The sequence below is a fragment of the Bactrocera tryoni genome, chromosome 3 (genome assembly GCF_016617805.1).
Source record: "Bactrocera tryoni isolate S06 chromosome 3, CSIRO_BtryS06_freeze2, whole genome shotgun sequence".
Classification (NCBI taxonomy): Eukaryota; Metazoa; Arthropoda; class Insecta; order Diptera; family Tephritidae; genus Bactrocera; species Bactrocera tryoni.
Window position 1 is genome coordinate 82582159 of NC_052501.1, and position 22057 is coordinate 82604215.

Genomic DNA, 22057 nt, shown 5'->3' on the forward strand with positions numbered 1-22057 from the left:
AAAATGACAAAAATAGCTATATATCATGGAAAATTTTCCAATTCAAATTCGTAATCAGCACACCTAAAATATCTCACATACCTCTTAGCACATCAGTTGCAAACTTTTCCTTCAAATTTCTTGAGTAGAAATCGGCAAAAATCGGAAAAAATCGTTTCGCGATTCTAATTAAACTTATTTTTTTATATTTATAATGAACTTCACTGAACCAAATAGGTATGTGTTATTTTGGTCGACTACTTTTTTTGCCATTTTTCTGCTAGATACCTACATTATTCCACCAGTACAAAACTTTTCTGGTTTCTCGGCGAAAAAATGCGACAAGTAATTTTCACAGGTTTTGCTTGAAGCCAACTTTACTCCATTAAAGGAATTCTGCATTGACCCAAAAGAATTTTAGGCCGATGGTGCAAGGTAAGGGCTATATGGTGGATGCTTCAAAACTTCCCAGTCAAGCGCTTCCCGTTTTTTGCCGAGTCATCAAAGAGGTGTGTGGTCTAGCGTTGTGCTGATGAAGACGAAGCCTTTTTTGTTGATCAGTTCTGGCCGTTCTTTTTCGATTGCTTACTTCAATCTCATCAGTTGTTGACAGTAAAATGTAGAGAGAGCAGCTCATAGTGGATGATTCCTTTCCAAGCCCACCAAACACTCAGCATAACCTTTCGAGGCGTCAACCCTGACCTTGCAATCATTTTTTGAGCTTAACCACGCTTGGACCATGATTTTTTTGATAAACTTTTCGTCTCCTGTTACCATTCGCTTCAGAAATGATTCGATTTCATTTCGTTTCAGCAAAGAATCGCAGATGTTAATTAGGGCCATTAAATTTCTCACAGACGATTCATGTGGTACCCAAGCATCGAGCTTATTTTTGTAGTCAGCCTTTTTTAAATGGTTCAAGACCGTTTGTTGATTAATGATAAGTTCCTTAGCGATGCCATGGCTGCTTAAGTGACGGTCCTGGTCAGTCTTTTCCATGATTTCATTGATTTTTTCAATGATAGGTCGACCAGAGCGAGATGCAACTTTCACACAGAAATTTCAAGAACGGAAGCAAGCGAACCATATTAGTGTTAAACGAACTGATACAGCATTGTCTCCGTAAACTTCACAAATTTCTTTGGTGGCCTGAGTGGCATTCTTCCCTTTTTTATACAGAAATTTCAAAATATAGCGAATTTCTTCATTATTTTCACTTATGTTTAAATTTTTTTTGGCTAAATGAAGCTTAAAATCTAACCTTTCCAACACTCTATTGTAAAACACAATGTGATTGGTAGCACTGGAGATATACGACTGCAACGACATCTATTGACAACATACGAAAAGAATTTTTCGACTACCAAATATGTAGTTGGCGAGGGTATTAAAATGAGGTATCATCTTTTCCTCAGATATTTTGTAGAACTATGTTATTATTAATGTGAAATTTAGACTACTTAAACTCTTTCCAATAATATTTATTCATTTTCTATAAGCTTTTAAAGACATACCCATAGCGTGAGTTTAAATGTTGAGTGCTCATTTAAGAGAAGCAATTTTTCGCTCATATCGTTTTCATTTTCATGTTAATTTCCGTATTACTTTCATTGCGCTTCATTTTTCATATAATTAGTATAACTTTTATTTAAACTTTTTGCATTAAAAATTAATTGGCTTTGATACGCGGAGTGTGATGCTTTTTGACATTTGTGCAGCCAAATGAATATTTCAGCGGTAATTAATGTTAATTGATTTTTTCCAAACAATTGTTTTTGTTTTTGTAAATTAACAGCACGCGGTATAAAGAAAGAGTTCCAAATAATAACTCAAGCCAATAGAAAAGCTATTGATATGGATTTTATTTTTCCGAGTGTACTACATTTTGACCTAAATTCTTCCCGTCAACTTGCTTGATTCTCCAGTTGTCAATTCCTTAACACTATGTTATTAATAATTTCAGCATTCCTTACGCCATTTCACTTCCAGACTCTTCTAGATTTGCCAGCCTGATAATTTTCCCTCTTCAACTATTCATTTACAAGGGTGCTTCGCAATTTCTTACACTTATAATGAAGACAACCGTCAATTGTGTATAACAATACCGTAATCAATGCTCTGCGACACCATCAATAAAATGTAAATGCGTCAATTAAAATGACACAATTATTTTGATATGCCACTTTGGTGAGCGAATCGTCGTCGCAAGTGTATGCGAAAAAATCCAAGACATAATATACATACTACATACTTGTATAACAACAAAAGCACTTAAAGTGCTGCTGGCGAAGTATTACGGAGTCATAAGCTATCTAGCCTCGTTCTGATTCGTATAATTTATACAGTGGCTTCTATAGACTAAACTGAGTGAAGTGTTCCTCTCATCATTAGTTGACTTATTTAGTTGTCTAGCATGCGCTAGTTGACCAGTAAACTCAGTCATGTGATGCTGTCATAATAATTCTAATGTCGTTGTGGTGCGTTATTTATTTAAATTTGCTTATTTGGTTCAAGATATGAGTACTTGATGGTATTTATATTTATTTTCTGCTGTTTGTTGGTCACTTTTTATGTCTTGAAATATATTCACAGGCCTAGATACGAATGTACCTTAAAGAGCTGAATTAATGACTGATTAAAACCTCCAACTTTTAAAATTCTTTGACCCTTATTTATACTTATATTCTCTTGGTTTTTGGATTATTCTATTTTCAATCTTCATGCAATTTCTGGAAATCTATTTTTCTGCAGTTTAACATTAAAAAATAATTTTAAAAAGAAATCTTAAAAGGTGAACTAAAGCCGCTCGACTTTTCAAAGCGACATCGCTTCGCTCTATGGGCTTTTGAAAAGTTCCAAGATGGGTATGTAATGTAATGGGTATGTGTGCAAAATTTCCGCATTTGGGACAAGTAGTAACCTGAAGAGACTCAAAAGCTGCTATTTCATCCAGAAAAAACCACGGTTTGGTGTGGTTTATGGGCCGGTGGAATCATCGGTATATATTTCTTCAAAAATGATGCCGATGAGAATGAAAGCGCCAATGGCGACCATTATCGCGCCATGATAACCGACTATTTGATGCCTGAAACTGAAGATCGTGATCTCGGCGACATTTGGTTTCAACAAGACGGCGCCACATTCCACATATCGTATCAATGAATAGATGTATTGAGATAACACTTTGGTCAGCTGATAGATTCTCGCCTTGGGTCGGTCGTTTGGCCAGCAAGATCGTGTGATATCACACCGTGATATTGTCGATTTACGCTGTGGAGTTTCTGTATTTTTTCTTTAAAAAAGTAGAGAACCTCGAAATGGATCACCGTTTGTATTAATATCAGACCAACAAGAGCTCACATCGCTTTGACTACCATCAAAAATGTGTTGATTGGTTAATATGATTGTTGTTACCGTAGCAGAAGCAATCATGTGCTCTGACCTTATAGGAGTATGGGGGATTAACGAAGCAATATGGTATTTACAGAATAATTGACAATGGTTAGAAAAATATTTCTCAAAATTATCTGCAAGAGAGCCATAAATCGCTTTTATTGAACCAAATACGAGGAAAATCTGGTCATTACAAAAAGCCGAGTTCTTGCCGAACTAAAGAAAGGAAATCTGGAAGGCGTAAATACATTTCCGATCATATTTTGGAAACCAAGCTTATCGGATTATATAAGGTCCGTCCATAAAACAGTCGGATGCACATTATTGAATGGACCCAAATTTCTAAACGACCAAAGATTAAGGCACAATAGGCCTAAGCTGGCAGTGCAATCCTCATGTAATAATCTAAACATCAACTTCTCGGCAGTCTTCCTTTGATTCCTTCCTATTTGATTTGAGGTATGAGAGTAGTCGATCTAAGGCACTGCTATGAACGGCGCGTTGTTAACTAAAATCTAAAACAATCCTACAAATAAGAAGCAATGCTCTACCCTGCATTACCCTCGCAATCGAGTACTTTACATATGAATTTATGCAGAAATTCGGGCTTTATTGTCAAAATGCAGTTATTAGATATAAACAGTGCTTTGAATTGAGTGTTTTCATATGACCGTCCAATTGTAAAATCCCTTACGTGCGCTCTCAAATAGAAAGCAACAATTTGCAGCGGTATCTGCATAAGTGAAATTGACGCTGCGGTTAGTTTGACTAACAGTACAAACACTCATGTGCATATACATATGTACAGAGAAAAATATATATAGGAATGTATGCATTTATGTATGTATGTGTTTAATTTTTGCACCATTCATCACAGTGGGGGAATTCGTGTAGTTTTATTCGTTTTCATTGCTGCCCCTATTGCCCTCGCCATTCAAATGCCCAGTTAGGGCTGCGGTCAATGTGCGGTTGCCCGCATTTTCAATTGTGTCTGAATTGAAATTGATAGATCCATAGCTGTAAACTCATGTATGCACAAACATATGTGAATATATGCGTTTTTGTCGTTTATTTGTGTGCTAGCAGTGTGTATGCTAATGTGGAAATGGGTGATACCCGTTTACAATTGTCAGTTGAACAATGCTGTCTGTCGTACATACCGAAAAACATATTTACTCACGTATTTTCAAATCCAAACAATCCAAAGCAGCAAATGCAAATGTGTAATGGATAAATAGTTTGAAATATTAGTGAAGTTGTTAATGAATGCACACCCCACGGCTTGCAAAAAATAATATATATATTTTTGTATGGAAATGGAAACGTGCAAAAAAATAGAAATAAATGAATTGCTCAAAATGCAAACAATAATAGTAGTAAAATTCCAATTCCAATGGGTGTGTTGCTACGTGTTATGATTCAGCCGGTAATATTCAGCGCAAATCTGAAATTAATTCGAATGAGTCATTGTAAAGTGAAATAGTTAAATAGATATTACAAATATCGCACAATTCGCCAGAGATTATTATTGAAGTGATTTTTTGTTGCTTTACTCGTACTTTTGATTAACAAATTGTTATGCAATAAATTACAATACGCTGATGTCTCTATGGTTACATCATATATTGATATCGATACTTATTCAAGCCAAAAATGCTTAAAATAGCAAATATTTTCTATGCAAAAAATTAGTTTCTCAAATTTTACGATGATTTTGTTCGAAAGGCTTGTTTAGGATCATGTAACCAAAGAGTGCTGAAAATTGCGAAATAATTTGGAAATTAATTTCATTATCGTGTGAGAGTTAGTTCTTTGATTATATTAAAAAGCACGCTGCCTTTTTCTAATCAAATCTTAGAAACGAGATGGGTTTTCAGGTAAATGAGAGAAAAAAGTGTGAGTGAAAGACGAAAATTTTTGAGAGGCTTTGTTGTATCAGAAAATAATAAAGAGTTAGAATTCCGACAAAAATGCTTATATGAGAACTTCTGTTACATGATTTCTTTTGTGTATTAGTGAAAATGTCTTAAAACAAGTGAACAAAAAATGGGTAACACTGGTTTAGGGGCTTCAAAAAATCGAGTACTTTTTATTATATTATCAAATACTACAACACCTCTAGAACATTGCTCTAAATTTTCAAGTTGATCCGAGTAATAGTTTCGGAGATACAGCTTTGAGAACTTGTGCGCTCGCCAGGCTAAGTGTGCCTTTAAGGCCTTTTTAAAGTCGGTGGGTGAGATTTCTCAAGAACTACTCAACCAATCTTCATGAAATATGGCACAAGCCTTTGAGGTATAATTCGTAAAGACTTGGACGAAGGATTTTTTTCGATTACAACTATTTGAAAAAAAATCGCAAAATTTTCATTGAAATTAAAATTTTTTTGTAAAAATTCAATTTTCAGTTTTTTTCCTTCGTCCAAATGATAAATTGAGGTTTTAACTAAAACACGTATTTTATTCACTTTAGATGACCCTTTAAGCAGTTATCCTGCCAATGCGGGAATAACATTTTAAAGAAACCATTCTTAATTTTTATAGAAGAGTTGGAACCATCTAACCTTAGCTAAGGTGCCTAAAACTATGCGCTCCCAAAGTTCATTAAATTTATTTGATTTTGAAATAGGTTTCCCATATGACTTTTATTCTCATAACTATTCGACTCATAACATGTTTCAGCATTGTGTAACCTTTGAACAAAAAGTTGGCTAGTGTTTTGTGGAATCTTAGTCATCATTTATATTATGATGACTAAGGGCCTAAGATACATCATATTTTAGGTTAAATCAGAACAATGTAAGGACCAAAATAAGAAACAAATTTTATTATTAAATATTCCAATGACGGCATTATGTCAACATTCTTTGAGTATAGAAACTAAGCTTTTAAAAATCGGCTTTAGAACCAATTCGTCACATTTTTCTAATAATAATACATCGTGTATATTTGCAGCTTTGCTTTAAAAAAATTCCAGAACTTACTCTTTAAGGTAATAAAACTTTACTTCTGCCAGTCGTACCACGCCGCGATCAACACGATCGCATGCTGTGCAAGTAAATCATATTAAATTGAAGTAAAAACAAGAAAAAAAACGTTAACTGCAGTTGCAAAAAAGACACAATACCCTTCACAAATAGAAAAAAAAAACAGTTCTCTGCTAAATTTTGTAAACATACAATATACAACTCAAATGAAAAAGTTGTCCATAACTTTGATTCTGATTCCTGAATTTGTATGGCAGCTATATGCTATATTAGTCTGATCTAAAGAATTTTTTCGGTTAAAGCACTATTGCCACAGATAATGGTTAATGCCAAATTTCGTGAAGATATCTACTCAAATGAAAAAGTTGTTCATACAAGTATTAATACGATCTTTCAGTTTGTATGGCAGCTATATGAAATAGAGATCCGATCGGAACAATTCCTTTGGAGAATGCACGTTTGCCTTGCAAAATAACTCGTGCCAAATTTCGTGGAGATAGCTCCTCAAACGAAAAAGTTGTCCATACAAGCACTTGATTCCGATCGCTGAATTTATATGGCAGCTATATGTTATAATGGTCCGATATCAACGGTTTCAACAAATAAGTAGCTTATTGAGGTGAAAAAGACTTGTGTAAACTTTCAAATCGATACCTCAAAAACTAACACTAGTTCCCGTATATATAGACATTCTGATATGGCTCGTTGTTGATCAACAAGATCTGCGACGTTTCCTTTTCGGTGTTCTAAACATCGCAGCAAACTCAATATTACCATCTTCAGGGTATAAATATTTCTCCGCACTCTTCTAAATTATGCGCACATAAACATCACTTGTAAGTTATTAACTATTTCGCAAGCGTGAGAAAGCTGACGCTCGCAGAATAAGTGAGACGCACGGTGATCTTTCAACTCAAATTCGATTGGAAGCGTACATTGATCAATACAAACGATCACATGAAGATCGCTAACCAATTAAGAATTTTTTTATGACACATTTATAGCACAAATACATATAGATAAACACGAGACGTGATATCAATGTTCCAGATCAGTTGCAGCTCCATATGCCAATGCAACTCTATGATTTGACGATCGTTTTGCCCAGCGCATTCATTTGGTGTTCGTGAGGCGACGTCGGTGAGCGCTTCACTCCGACCATCGAACGCTTCGGCGTGCGTTAATCAAGATGAAGTATCAACGTTGACAATATTGCAATAATTGGCGTTTGACCGATTGTGCAACAATGTGTGGTAGTTTTGTGCATTTCGCAGCTCACTGATTGATCGTAATGAATGCTAAGAGTGTTAGCAAAAAGTCAACAAAGCACTCGTACATGTGTTCTTTAAAATATGTCAGTAGATGTGTGTGGTTTGTGTTTTCAGCGACTTGTGTCCAGTGTCCGTTGTCCACAAATTAATGTCATTTTATATTAATCGAAACGATTTCCGGGCATTTGCACTCATTGCTAGCGCGCTGAATAACCCCGAGACGCACAACAAAAACAGTCACCACGCATAGATTCTCAATCTCCAGGCCTGCGACTGCGCCTAAGCTGGCGCACTAAAGAGTAGCCGTTTGCGCCGCCTGAGCCTGCCTCAATTCTTTATTCTTCCTGGTGTGTGTTTTTATTATATAGTGTATATGCGCGTTTGTGTGTGTGTTCGGTTTTGTTTGAGCGGCGCTTAATATTTATGTTTATTGCAGTTGTCAACGTTTATTTAAATTTATTATGACATGTCGTTCTTCATTTTTGCCCGCCCGATTGGTCGCCGCAATGAAGTCTCAATGGCTCATTGGTGCCGCTCATCAATGACATTTATCAAGTGTGTTCGGTCATTATTTACTGTGTAAATATGTTTTTGAATTATGAAGAAGTGACTTCGGATAAGTTTAGTGTTGATTGTTGTAGAGCTATTGATTGTAAGTTTGTGCAAATTATTTAAAATTATTAAGCGTTCGTTAGTTTTAATATTCTTTGAAGCATTGGTAATTAAATTTAAATATCTATGGCCTTATTTGAGTGGATTGTTAGTTATATCTATTATAGATTGGAGTCTTTTTTGCCCTCCGAGGTAATTTTTGCCATAAATTTGTTGAGTTTCGGGTATAAACATATTACGTTTCGGTTGGATAGAAATTTTGCTGTGGTACCTTGATCCAAGTAAGTGTTCCTCCACAATATTCCATTAGTATTATGAGCCTTTGTGCTTCAGTCTTCTATGCCTTAGTCCTATTATTTATGTTCAAGAACTGGAATAGAAAAAGTGAGAAGGAAACTCTATCATATATTGGGTAGTCGAAAGAGTATTTTCGTATTTCTTATCAAATTTCAACTTAATTTTTTTATATTCTTAATGAATTTTCATAAATCAAATATGCACCATTTTGGTCAAGCACTTTTTGCCATTTGTTTGCTAAAGACATTAAAGTAGAACTTTTCTGGTTTCTCGCCGAAAAACTGCGCCAAGTAATTCTCACAGGCTTCTTGTGAAGCCAACTTTACTCCATTAAGGAAGTTCTGCGTTGACCGAAGCAAATAAAAATCCGATGGTGCAAGGTCAGGGCTATATGGTGGATGCATCGAAATTCCCAGCCAAGCTCTCCCAGTTCTTGCCGAGTCTTCAAACATGTGTGTGGTCTAGAGTTGTCCTGATGGAAGACGAAGCCCTTGCTATTGATCAGTTCTGACCATTTTTTGTTTTTTTCGATTGTTCGCTTTAATCTCATCAGTTGTTGACAGTAAAATGTAGAATTAGGCTGAAGCAGGTCATTGTGAATGATACCTTTTCAATCCCACCAAACACTTAGCATAATCTTTCAAGGCGTCAATCGAGGCTTAAGGCCATTTGTTGAGCTTCACCACGCTTGGACCATGATCTTTTTCGTACATTATTGTCGTACATATTTGATCCACTTTTCGGCTCTTGCTACTATTCGCTTCAGAAAAGTTTCGATTTCATTTCGATTCAGCAAAGAATTGCAGACGTTAATTCGGTCCATATAATTTTCCACAGACAATTCATGTGGTACATCATTTCCGTAAACTTCACAAATTTCATTGGTGGCCTGCGTGGCATTCTTCCCTTTTTTATACAAAAATTTCGAAATATAGCGAATTTCTTCATTATTCTCACTCACTTCACTTTTTTTCAACTCCCCCGAAATTAATTTTTTTTGGTTAAGTAAAGCTTAATCTATCTTTCCAACACTATATGGTGTGACACAATGTGATTGGTGGCATTTAAGATATACGACTGCAACGACATTAATTGACAAAATACGAAAAGACTTTTTCGACTATCAATAATAATATAATTCTCTATTATACATATTATACATATTTATAATACAGTTCTAGACTAGTTCAGACACTAAAAACATTCGGAACTTCACAGTTAGACGATATCTGGTGGGCTGTCGTATTTAGAGAGCGGTAAAATTAGCTTAATTCAGTTAAATTTTTCAGGTAGTTTCCAGTTTTCGTTCAATTAAGTTTGTATTCTGCAACTATTTCGATAAAAGTTGTCTTAATAATACAGCCAAAATTCATTTTTCAGACCTACACAAGTACTCCACACAATTCAATTTAGTCAAATACCTCACGAAAGTGAGTCACGTCGAGCTAAATTTTTATTCCAGTTAAGTCTCAATGAATAAAAGAATTCACTTCGCTCTGACATTAATCATTTGACAGCCAAAAGTCAGCACCAATTGCGTCTGGCTGCTTTGCGTCTGTAGCTCAGTCTGTTGCTACACATGTTATTGCTGTTGTTGTTGTCATTTCTTAGAATTGCTAAAGCAGCAGTAGGATTTGAAATGTCAAAAATCATAAAAGCTCCGCTCGTTTTCATACCGTTTGACTTTGGCAAAATATTGCGGAATTAATGGGGCACGAACGGGAGGCTCCTACTAAATATTTTGGCGCAGACGAAAAATATACGGATTTTTATACGCCTTTGCATTGATGCTACAAAGTGAATTTGACTGTGAATACAATTTGAACTCGCTTAGATTTTATTTTGCCTTATTTTGTTATTTATTGGCAACTATGCATTTATGTATTTATTTATATGATAAAAAGTTGCGTCAGTGTGACCAAAAAAAAAGAAGAAATTTCGATATATCAGGGCGCAATTGGAGCTTCAGCCAGCAGTCAGCAGCAGCAAATATCGAAAGGATTATAATTTATGTCTTTCGGTTGCGAAATGACGGTGCCGCCCGTGAAGAGCGCAACTGCGAGACCCTTACTTCCCCACCTTCATTTGTGGTTGCGTGTGTTTGTATAATACTTGCTGCAAATCGATTTCGTCTGTCCCTTATGTGCGCTCTTGTTAGCCACATTTTTATTTCGAGTTTTCAAAATTTTGATTTGTGTTTTGTGTGGCGCATAAAATCGCAAATTTTGTCGGCAATTTGTTTGCTTGCTTTTTGTTGTGTGTGTGTGTTTTTTTCAGTGTTTTGTGTTTCCGTTTTTGCATCTTAGCAGCCTAACCTGTCGCCGCTGGCCTTCAAAACTGTAAATTATAGAGGCAGAGTAACAGCTGGAGATAAATCTTTGCTCTTATTGTAAGTAATTGCTTTTATTTTAGTTAGAGCTGTAGTCTCTGGTATTATCCGTTTGACTTTTCGTTTTTTTTTTTATTGTTTACAGCCAGCAATTTTGCATAGTTCCCTCCTATATTGCCATTGTATATGATTCAAACATCATAAATAACTTTGCAGCGAAATTTCGCTTTCGTTTAGTGCCACATGAGTCATAAAATAGTTTGTGAACTGAATATTTTTGCGATATTTTGGTTTTTTGTCTCGCTTAAAATAGTGGTGAAATATGATTTGCTTTCAATGCGATGCTATGATTTGATGCCGGTTGGTAATGTTGTAGTATAGTTTCCCTCTTTAACGGACCTTGAAAAATAAATATTTAGAGAAGTAGTTATGAAGAGAAAGATATGACTTCCAATGACACAAACGACTCTGTCGGTGCTTCTAACCCAAATATGGTTACTTCTACTCATATAGTCTAACTGCCAACTCTGTCTTCATAGTTCTAGGCGATGAAATTATTTTATCAGCGGAAGACTACAGTTGGGCCAGAAAGAGTTTGAAATGCCTTTCAAAATCATTTCAGATTCGTTGAGAGCGGTTTTTTAAGTATTCAATGCAAAAGCTCGAGAAAAAAGGAATGCTTGAACCTTGGTCAGGGTATATTAAGTTTGCCATGATATTTGTAATGTAGAAAAGCAAACGGAAGACACATAAGTGAGCTGAAGATATATTAGTTGAGTCGAGTTAGCCATGTCCGTTCGTCTGTTCTTCAACGACATCTATTGACAAAATACGAAAAGACTTTTTCGACAACACAATATTTGAGGTTCCGTCAAACACTTGGTACGTGCACATAAAACGGCTCTAGGATAAAGCTACAGAAAATCCATAAGGCCGCTACTTAAGCGCCATAGTCGGTGCATAAAAAATGCGACCAGAAGCGTCGCTGCTATAAAAATTGGACACAAGTATAGCTCGTATTTTCCACTAACAATGAAAATTGTAATGTCTGCTATGAAAAATATCACTTTTAAAGCTAAAAGATTTAAATAATGTTATGATTTCCGTACTGTTCAATGACCCAGTTTAGCGGCTGCGCAGCTTCATGCGTCTAAAATCCAGTGCATGGGAAACTCATTTACTATGTAAACAACAGCAAAAATACCAACAACAAATTATTATCATCATACGGCTTTATTAATATTTAATAATATTGTTAAAGTACATAACAATTCGAAACTTGCCAACAGCAACAACAACAGCTTTAATAAACAATAAATAACAAATTTAATTATGAGCACTTAATTTGAAAATTTGCCTCACCAACAGACGCAGCGCAGTGTTGTCAAATATTTACCGATGAAATTCACTATGCTATGTAAATTAGAAATATTACACAGAACTGTGTGCTGACGGAAATAAAATTATAACTAAGCCACGAGCATACACTTACATACAATATACAGTAATGCTAATACTTATATATGTATTAGTATATACAAATACACATACTCATACGCATAAATTAAGAGCGCAAATTGAAAAGTACATAAATGCAGTGGAAATCCAGAACAAATCGGTGTGAAGCGGCAGTGACAGTCGCCAACACACCGGTGAGACCGGGCGGCGAACAAGCGGGCGGTAATACGTCCAAAAGCAGAGCTGCATTGCAGTGGTGCATGTAAATGAGCATAAACAAATGGCAAAGTTGATGACTCTATCGGCCAAGTGGGAATTGATTGGCGCAATCGAAGTCAAGCGTGTGTGTGTGTGAATGTGTGCGTAAGTCAGTTAGTTGCTTGTAGTTATAATTTGTTAATAAAAATGCTCAAAAGCACATGGAGCCACATATTTACAAGCATTCTGGCCTTCCCAGCGAAGCGTAATAGTCAACTGCCACCTTCTTACACACACTTAATATACTTTTCTATGTGTGCGTATGTGTGTTTGTGTGCACACTACTTGTCGCTAACGATTTCCACAAATATTGAATTTGGTTGTACGCTTGATTGAAAAGCAAATTTTTCTCTGCCCATTGTGGCATGCTACACTTGATAATTATGCCACGCCGCTGTTTGTAGTTTGTACGTGCCGCAAGCGTTGTTGCGACAGATTTTTTATGTAAACAGTAGTTATTTGGAGCAATCACCTGGTAGTTACACCGCTTTCCTTCGATACTTTTTATTATTTTTTTGTTGCTGAGTAAGGGCATTGCCCGCTCTCGTTGGGTAAGTGCTAATTTTTTAACTAATTTTGTTCTCAAATAAAGCTTACTTTAGTTCAGTTTTGAAAAGATATTAGTGAAATTTCGAGAACTAACAGAAAAAAGCAAAGTAAGGCAAAGCTTGCAGTGATTTTGAGGGATGTAGGAAGGTAGATGTTAATTAGAAGCACAAGCGCTTAGGAAAATTAAGTCGTCGCGTCTGAGAATCAAAATATGATAGAATAATGAAGAATGGAAGAATTAAGACATAGAAAATAGTAATTATAACACACAACAAAAATACTTTTTCGACTAACCAATATATCGGTTATTTAAACCTCAGCTTAAAAAGATCTTATTATTTTAATAATCGGGCTGAAACTTGAAAGAGGTATATAGAATGAAGGATGAACTCTCTTCAGATTGGTTACGGACAGATTGCTTAACTCGAAGTCAATCATTCAAGCATTTGTTTTTGACTTGAGACAATACGAAACTGCCGCATTTGCTACAAAGAACAGGATCTCAGATCAAATTTTAGTGAAAGTCAGACAACGAAGTCACTAATTTTTGGACTAAACTACTATCCGCTCATAGTTTCGTAAAACAATAAACAAAGATTGGTGGCGACATTCGAGGCTTACATTGCCTTTCTAGAAAGTTGAGCCCAACACTTCTCAGTTTCATTACTTTGAAATGCAAATTAGCAGTCGAATGTTATTTCCTTTTACTGTGAGCAAATCCCATAACTTTTAAATTTTCTTCCCATGCTACTGTAAGCAATTCTCTTTCCTTGGTTTGTTGCAATGCTTGTATTTAAGCTTTATGAAAAACTGATTTAAGCTATATAACATTGCTTCACTGTGAAGAGCTTCTACTTCACCAATAGACTTCAAAACCTCCAGAAAGCAGCTCGTTTCGGGCAACAGGGATGGGTATAATTGTCTAACTGGCAAAATTTCGACTTATAAGCTCGACGATTTTATTCAAATAATAGTAGTTTGGAATGTGATTCAAAACAACAAATGATGGCAGATCTTCTAAATAAGTAAAGCTTAAGAAAATTCTGGATAAGTGGAGATATAAAAGTGCTGGATTTTTATTTAGATTCAGAGGCTTACGGAGATTCAAAAATACAAGCTTACGAATAGTACAAAGCCTTTATAGACGGTCGTGAGATCGTTGAAGACATGCCTCGTTCTGGACGACCTACAATCTCTACAACTGATGAAAATATTAAGAAAGTGAAGGATATGGTGGTTGAAAATCGCCAGGAAAGTGTTGGATAGATGGCCTTCTGACAATTAGATAACTTTCAATTGCCTTTAAGATTGCATTCGATTTAAGAAGCTGAGTTCACTGTTCTCATAATCTACTATTTTCATAAAGTTCTAGATATGTTTTCAAAGCTTTCTTAAATATTCGCCAAAGTCGGTCTTATAGTCAAGTATGGTACTAAATGATACTAAATGTACTTTATTCTTAATTTCATGTCTGAGAAAATGAAGAAATCCTAAATTCACTAATCCAGATTTTCACTTTATGCATTTGCTACGCATAACTGGTCCACTGAGGCGCTGTAATTTGTGGCACCTAACCGATAGCGGGTCGATATTTCAAACAGTGCTAAGCGAACACGAATAGCAATTCAATCATGGAGCTAATATATTTCTATGCACACTTATGTACTAATTTATGTATATGCAATGGTGAACAGGTATGCCACAGGTGAGTTGGCCAGTTATTGCTGCTGTTGTGTTTTCGCTCCATTGTTGCCACCGTCAAATTGTGGCGTGCCGAGTGACCTGTTTGCTACGCCTTACTTTTACGATTTTTATTAGCGCTGAGATTTTAGCTACACGTAGAAAACTGTGTTACGGTTGTTGTTGGCGTTGGTGCTGTTGCTGAGTTCAATTCCATGTTGTACTTGCAGACAAGCTGTAATTCCACATGTATATACATATATGTGTGTATGCAAATCTTATATGTTTAGCTAAATATGTATACAAGTGTGTGTGTGTTCACATATACATGTCTACACATGTAGCCATAGGTGTTGACCGATCGTTTCACACGCGTCGCTACAAAGTGTGGCACGCCGCTTACTGTGCCTCAATAACTTGTTGGCTGCTGTAAGCTGAGCTAAATTCAAGAAAAATTGAGCCAGTCTCGGTCAGCATCATGCACACTCACACATACAAACACATATTTTTATAGAGTGTATTTTGAAATTTGTTAGCTAGCACAAAAAGCGCGTTGTAATAGAGGCAATGGAAAACGGTTCAAACGAAATTAGTGCGAGGTGAGATGCCAGTGGAGTAGTGGGTAGCCAGAAGCACACACATATATGTTTATTGTCTGCGTTTTCTTTTTTGCTTTTCTCACCTTCAAACTGGTTTTTGTTGCAAAGCAACATATGCATATCAACTCAGCTCTATATATATGTACGTCTGTGTGTGCTGTTTCTTCACCTTCTATTTACCTTTTTACTATGAGTTATTGCTGCCCTGATCTTATGCGTTTCTTTTGGCGCTTGCCCATTTGCCTCACAGTCGAATTGCTTTCGTGCCACGCACACATGTATGTATGTGTGTATGTTAATAGGTGTTATATATTGTTCACAAAATTCACCAGCTGCGTTTTCTGCGCCTTTATTTTGATCTACCGTCGCTTATGCGTTTCTAGCCAAAAACACTCAGACCCATTCGCAGCCTTACATGTGATCGGCTACTAAATATCGTATATGTACATATGTTCGCTTGCATGTGTGTATGCATATGCTGCTCGTAAATCTCTTTTGTAGTTAAATACTGCTGACCCAGTTCAAATTGCTTTGATTTATATGAATTGTATATAGTTTCTAATTCGCTTTTCAAAGCGCGCTTAAAAGCAGCGCTTGTTGTTATATTTGTACATACACATACATAAACATGCATTAGTATATACATATATATATATATATGTATACGTAAATCCATGTGTGTATGTAATACTGGAATTAATCGCTTAGAATTACGGTAGTGCATGCTTTGGAATTCTTTTCTTACAAAAGTTTATTATTCCTGTTTATACTCAAATTTCTTATATTCTTTCATTTTTATAGAATTCACAGCTTAAATTTTTCAAAGAATTAATTTTTTGTTGCGCAATTCCTTTTCTACGAATAGAGTAGGGAAAGTTGAACTATTTTAATGAAATATCTGCTTACTAACATGAGCATGTGGAATGATTGTAAAAGGAATTAACATCAGCTGTAAATTTTTTTATCTCTAGTATACATTTTTAGAACAAAATTCCTAACAATATTGGGTAGTCGAAAAAGTATTTTCGTATTTCTAATCCAACTTCAACTTATTTTTTTATGTTTATACCAATGAATATATACGACTGCGACGACATCTATGGACAAAATACGAAAAGACTTTTTCGACTACCCAATATATTTTCATCTATTTAACTTTTTTTATTTGTTCAACGGTACCTGAGATTCATAGCAAGGAATATCTGCGTTTTCAAATACGAGTTGTCATCTAGTAGCTAAACAGCCAATGGTATTTTAGCTAAGGTTTCGAGCATATCTAAAACATTTTTTAGTACCAGCTGCTTTTTATTGATTTACAGATGGCTTCTTTATCTTTTTGGGGAACAATTATGTGCCCGCCAACAATTGCTCTCATTTCCGAAACTTCACACAATCAGAGATTTCATTCCATTTGTTTTTGAAAACATTTTATATAAATATTTTCAGGATCATCGAAATTTTCACTGAAGTTTTCGTTTTCTGGTAAAAATATCTGCCGAAAATTATGTTTTCAGCTTGTTTTTTCTTCACCCAAGTTGAGTTTTTAACCAAAACACGAATTTTTCCACTTTACATGAATCTGTAAAGAGTTATCTCGTGTCAAGGCGAGCAATCTTTTTTCCGCAATGGCCAAGTTTAAAATATTTGTTTCCAAAAATTTCAGAAATTCTTTGTTAATAAAAGTAGATTATGTTTGTAATAATAAAAAATTCTAAAAAAATATTTCATTTCTTGTATGAGAAAAAAATTGTTGAAAAAGGCTGTTGCTTACTTGAAGAAACACTTGTAACCACTTAAGGGATTTAGGGTTTAAAATTAATAGTTTTTATCTGTTATGTTGCGGCCAATTAGATAACTGATTTGAACATAGCATCCCTTATATACTATATTAACTTTTTCTTAGTTATTAATGAAGTATAGCCCTTAATGTGCGATTCTTTATGGGAATCGGTGTAACTCGCTCAATCGATCTACGCTTAATATGACCAAGTATGACCTAGTGATAAAAGGTTCAAAGCACTCAGAATTTCAAACACGAATATTTAGCTATTGAGTCACTTCATTACCACAGCAAGCCTTGAAATTCTGCGGTCAATTTATAACAGAAAAAAGATACATATTCAATAGATAGAAGGGCTCTTTGTGGCTTCACTTCGGCTGTGAAAAGATATAAGTATGTGAAGAGATATTGAAAAGATATATGGTCACGTATAAGTATATGCTTTTAAGCAATAATTGATGTATGTAAAACCAATTACATGGTTACAAGTGTAACTAATGGCTAATGTGCTATATTTAAGGGAAAAATCTCTTCAAAACTTAAATAACCGTTTTCTTAGTTGCTTTTTTAAGCCTTAGGCACTTCTTAATACCGCTAATGGGCCTCAAATTACGCGTGAAATACATACATATGTTGATATACATATACAGTGTGTGCAGGGTTTTTTACACAGAGTTATGTGAAATATATTTAATAAATGCGCCTTATTTACATTCATTTACATATATTTTTTTATTATATGTTTTCAGGAGAAAATTTAGTGATGTAATGGCATCCTAAGGAACTTTGGATGGGCTTGAACAACAGTATATCAATTTTTAAATGTGTATATCGTCACCAAAAATGCAAAATAACGTAACAACATTTTCGGAAAATTACAGGGGAAAAAATGAAACACGTAATAAAAAGGAACATGAGTGAAACAAAATTTAAATATTGGTTAAAACTGGGTTATATCTGATAGCATAACCTTGAAATGTTGGACATATGTACTTATACATGTCTATAATTTAAGTAGTGCATCATAATCAGTGAAACACTCAATTTCGAATTTTTTGATCATACGTTATTTTGCAGTTTAGGTGACGACATATATTTTACATGAATTTTTATAGATTTGAAAATATGTTTTAGAGCATAAAGACTTCTGAAAATAGTGGAAGGATAATGTATTTTTGTAAATTGAAGAACTTTTATATTCAAATCAAATTTACCCTGCAAATTAATAAACTTTTAAGACATACATATAGTCATATTATCATTCGAACATTTTCATCTAACATTTTCTGTACCAGCTGTACATGAAGACTAGCGTTTATTGGCGCACCCTGTATGCCAACAGATTCCATTTATTGGTTACGCATAGATATATAGTATAATCTTTTGTTACTTTAACCGCGCATAATGTAATAATTACCTTCTTAATTCCTTTAAATAACTCAATCCTACTGCAGCAAACACCATATTTATTGTTTTCCCATCATCAATGTCAATATAATAGAGCTTATCGTCTAAATTATACCAAATATAAGCTTTAGTCACTTTATAACTAAGCATAGCTTCGAAATAAGCTCCATAGCTTGCCGATAACATATGTATACAATCTAACCTCAAAATTTTACTACCATGGATGTTTCAGTACAATCTAACCTCAAATTTTTACCACCATGAATGTTTCAATTTAATCTAACCTCGAAATTTTAGTACCATGAATTTTTCAATAAAATCTAACCTCAAAATATTACTAACATAAATGTTTCAATACAAACTAACCTCAAATATTTACTACCATGAATGTTTCATTATAATTTAACTTCAAAATATTACTACCATGAATTTTTCAACAACTTGACCTGTTTGGAACTCAGATGTTTCTGCATGCCTAGCCTACTTTTTCAGACAACGCATCTTATAACTAGGTAAACAAATTTTTTTTTATCTTTCAATATTATTAGTATTTTTTCTATAAAAAACATACAAAAACATACAAATTTTCCACATATTTACTTCTGCTGCGGTGTAACGCTTCCGTTCATAATTTTATGTTGCAGGTATTTTATGCCCCACCATTGTTTAGTTTTTTTCGATTAATGTTTTTTTTGCCTTTGCCGTTTGCTTTTCGATTTTGCGGTTTAATCTTGAAAAATTACAACATACTAGGCTTCTATAGCCTCGACATAGTGTTTTATATGAAGCTGTAAGTACAACAACATGCTTCATACTGCTCTTTTTAACGTTCGCGTTGCCAAGTTCAAGGTGTTGCTGCGTTTATAATCAGCTCAATGTTTGTTTCTTTTCTTTCTCGATTTTGGTATTTTTGGCTCTTTGTGGATAATTTGTGGTTTGAAAATTTGATTTTCGTGCAACTAATTGAGTTGCCTCGTTGCTTTGTGTGTTTAGAATAAATCGTGTTTGTTTATGTTTATGCTGGCACCTCAGCCGTCACTTTTACGAGTATGTGGGTTAAGCATCACAAAAAAAAGTACAACATATAGAGAAGAGAATGTGAGCATGTGTTTTTAAATAATAAAATGTGGTTTCTTTTATATGTTTGATATCATGACCTGTTTAAGCTATCTGCAAAGGCCACTATTTTAATTTTTTTTTCAAAAAGTGGAGGCATAGTTTCCAAAGCTCCAAACAGAATGTTGTTCAAAGATACTAAACGAGATCTAAACTCATGAAAAGCAGATTTATGAACTGTGTTCTTAGCTTTAAGTGTAGCACTTGAAAATTAGTTTTTTCACTCAACTTTATGGCTGTTACTTCGCATCAATTTCGTTTTTGAAAGAAATATATCATAGGTAGGCCTTTGCCTCCTCGTGTAGTCATACGACTGAGAGATGGTGCAGCCCAAATCCGGTTGCTTAATATAACAGTAACAACGCATTTACTTACACTATTTTTTACATTTTTCGTAAAACTTTTTACAATTTTTTTACAGTTAATTTAGGGAATATTACAGATTTTCTTCACAAAAGACATTTCAAATTTTCAACACAGAATTTTCGCCTCCTCGTAAAAGCAAACTCAAGCAGTCGCTAGTTTTTGGAAACACCATAGATGAAATCGTTAAAAAATCATCAATAGTTTTCCAAAAAGCAGCGATTGGCGAACCGCACGCGAACATTTGACGAAAATTGTGTTCAAACTTGCATTTCAACTCAACTCACTCTTGACAAAAACTGTGACAGTTGTGAAACTTCTGTAGCGTCCCCAATCAGCTTCACTTAGTGAATCCAGCATCTCGGTTCTATTCGATGACAATTACACTCAACCGGCTTCAATGCACACACCTTATCTTTCAAGCACTCCGAGAAACTCGGATAAGGTGTGCATTTTCTGGGTCCACAATCTGCCCGTTTGAGCTGGCAGTCTGGTGGTTCGCGCGCCGGCTTACAACCGGGCCAAATGAGCTTTGGACAACGTTTCGACAGATGATTGCGGCACAACAGTGTTAAACGGCATGTCTTCATATCATCACACACCGGAATGGCGCGTCGTGGCTTGCGACGCTTTGGCGGCTTATATTTAGTTTGCTGGTGACAACATATCGCCTTTGGCGCCACACGGAACGTTGTACATTCGGCCCATGTGCGTTGATATTTCTTATTCAAATTATCGCCCGGCATATAGTAGAGATCGTCGAAACGCGGATGCGCCCACTTGCAGAGCTCGGTACAACACTTTTCCACTTCTATAGACCATGTGCGCTGCGGTTTACACGATTTCAAAGACAGCATCTTCACACCACAAATGGGGTACGGTTTCGCGCAGTGTGAGCGATAATATATAGCTTTCGTATTCCGTTTGCGGTATGGTTCTCTCTGTGGCGGACATTTCGACTCTTTGGCTTGCACCTTATTCGATTCGCCGCGCACAATGTCGAAAAAGGTATTTGTTATATCGTTGGCTATATTTTTAGTCCGAACTGTTGCTATAACACATTTGGCTAGTCTTTTTAGAAACGACATTCCGCTGAAACGATTTGGAGCTTAGCAGCATTCGCAATTCTTGGTATGTTTGAAGGCAATTTTCTCCGAATTCACGTGGAAAATTTTTGCAGCATATGCTTTGCATATAAAAATTTTGTTATTTTTCGTTCCGTTATTTTTATTGAATATTTTATTGAATGTAAATAAAAGCAATACTTTGAAGTGAAGGCTGATTCTCAATATTCTAATTGGAATGTTTGTAAAATATTTGTCATATAAATTCACCTCAAAAATATGTATATGAGGAACAGGGTGTTTATTTGAATTTGTTTTCAAATTCTTCTGTGTTAGAAAAAAAGATTTTATTAAGTCAGTCCAAATTCTTTGCTTATGGTGCGCTTCTGAATTTCCCACCGTCCATTTGTCTAAATAATACATAATATCTCACCTAGTATTCTGTCGGATCGTCATTTTCTTGATTTGCCCTCACATTTTAGATTTTTCTATACTTCAGTTGAAAAAATACGAAAAGAGTTTTTCGAGACAGGTATTTGACAACGTGGCAGCGCTTCCCGCACTAAGCATTTCCAAGCAAATGGTTCCTGTTTTTTGGAAACACTGCGCTTGTCGCAACCATAGCACTATAGCTCTTGTAGAACATTAAATTCTGAGTGATAAGTATACAAACCTATTCTTTTGACAGTTGTTTTTTAAGAAATCGGGAAAACCAACCACTGAAGACGGCTCACTCTTTGATTAGTTTTTTTGATGAGTCATCCACCATAAAATTCTTATTTGTCACCGAATGATTTCTTTTTTTTTCGTACGAAATGCCACCTAAGAAGGTGGTTAACGCGTTCAGAACGTATGTTTCGGAGAAAGCTCAATCTGAACAACAAAAGTGCTTCGAGAATTTGTTCAAAATCATGTA

General features: G+C 35.2%; 1 protein-coding gene across 1 annotated transcript; it reads right to left on the minus strand.

Annotated features, from left to right (window-relative positions):
* Positions 1–20149: 20149 nt before the first annotated feature.
* Positions 20150–21319, minus strand: LOC120772119. Its single transcript, XM_040100530.1, has one exon. It carries the CDS (start codon positions 21163–21165, stop codon positions 20422–20424), a length of 744 nt encoding a protein of 247 aa, XP_039956464.1. The 5' UTR covers positions 21166–21319; the 3' UTR covers positions 20150–20421.
* Positions 21320–22057: the final 738 nt, after the last annotated feature.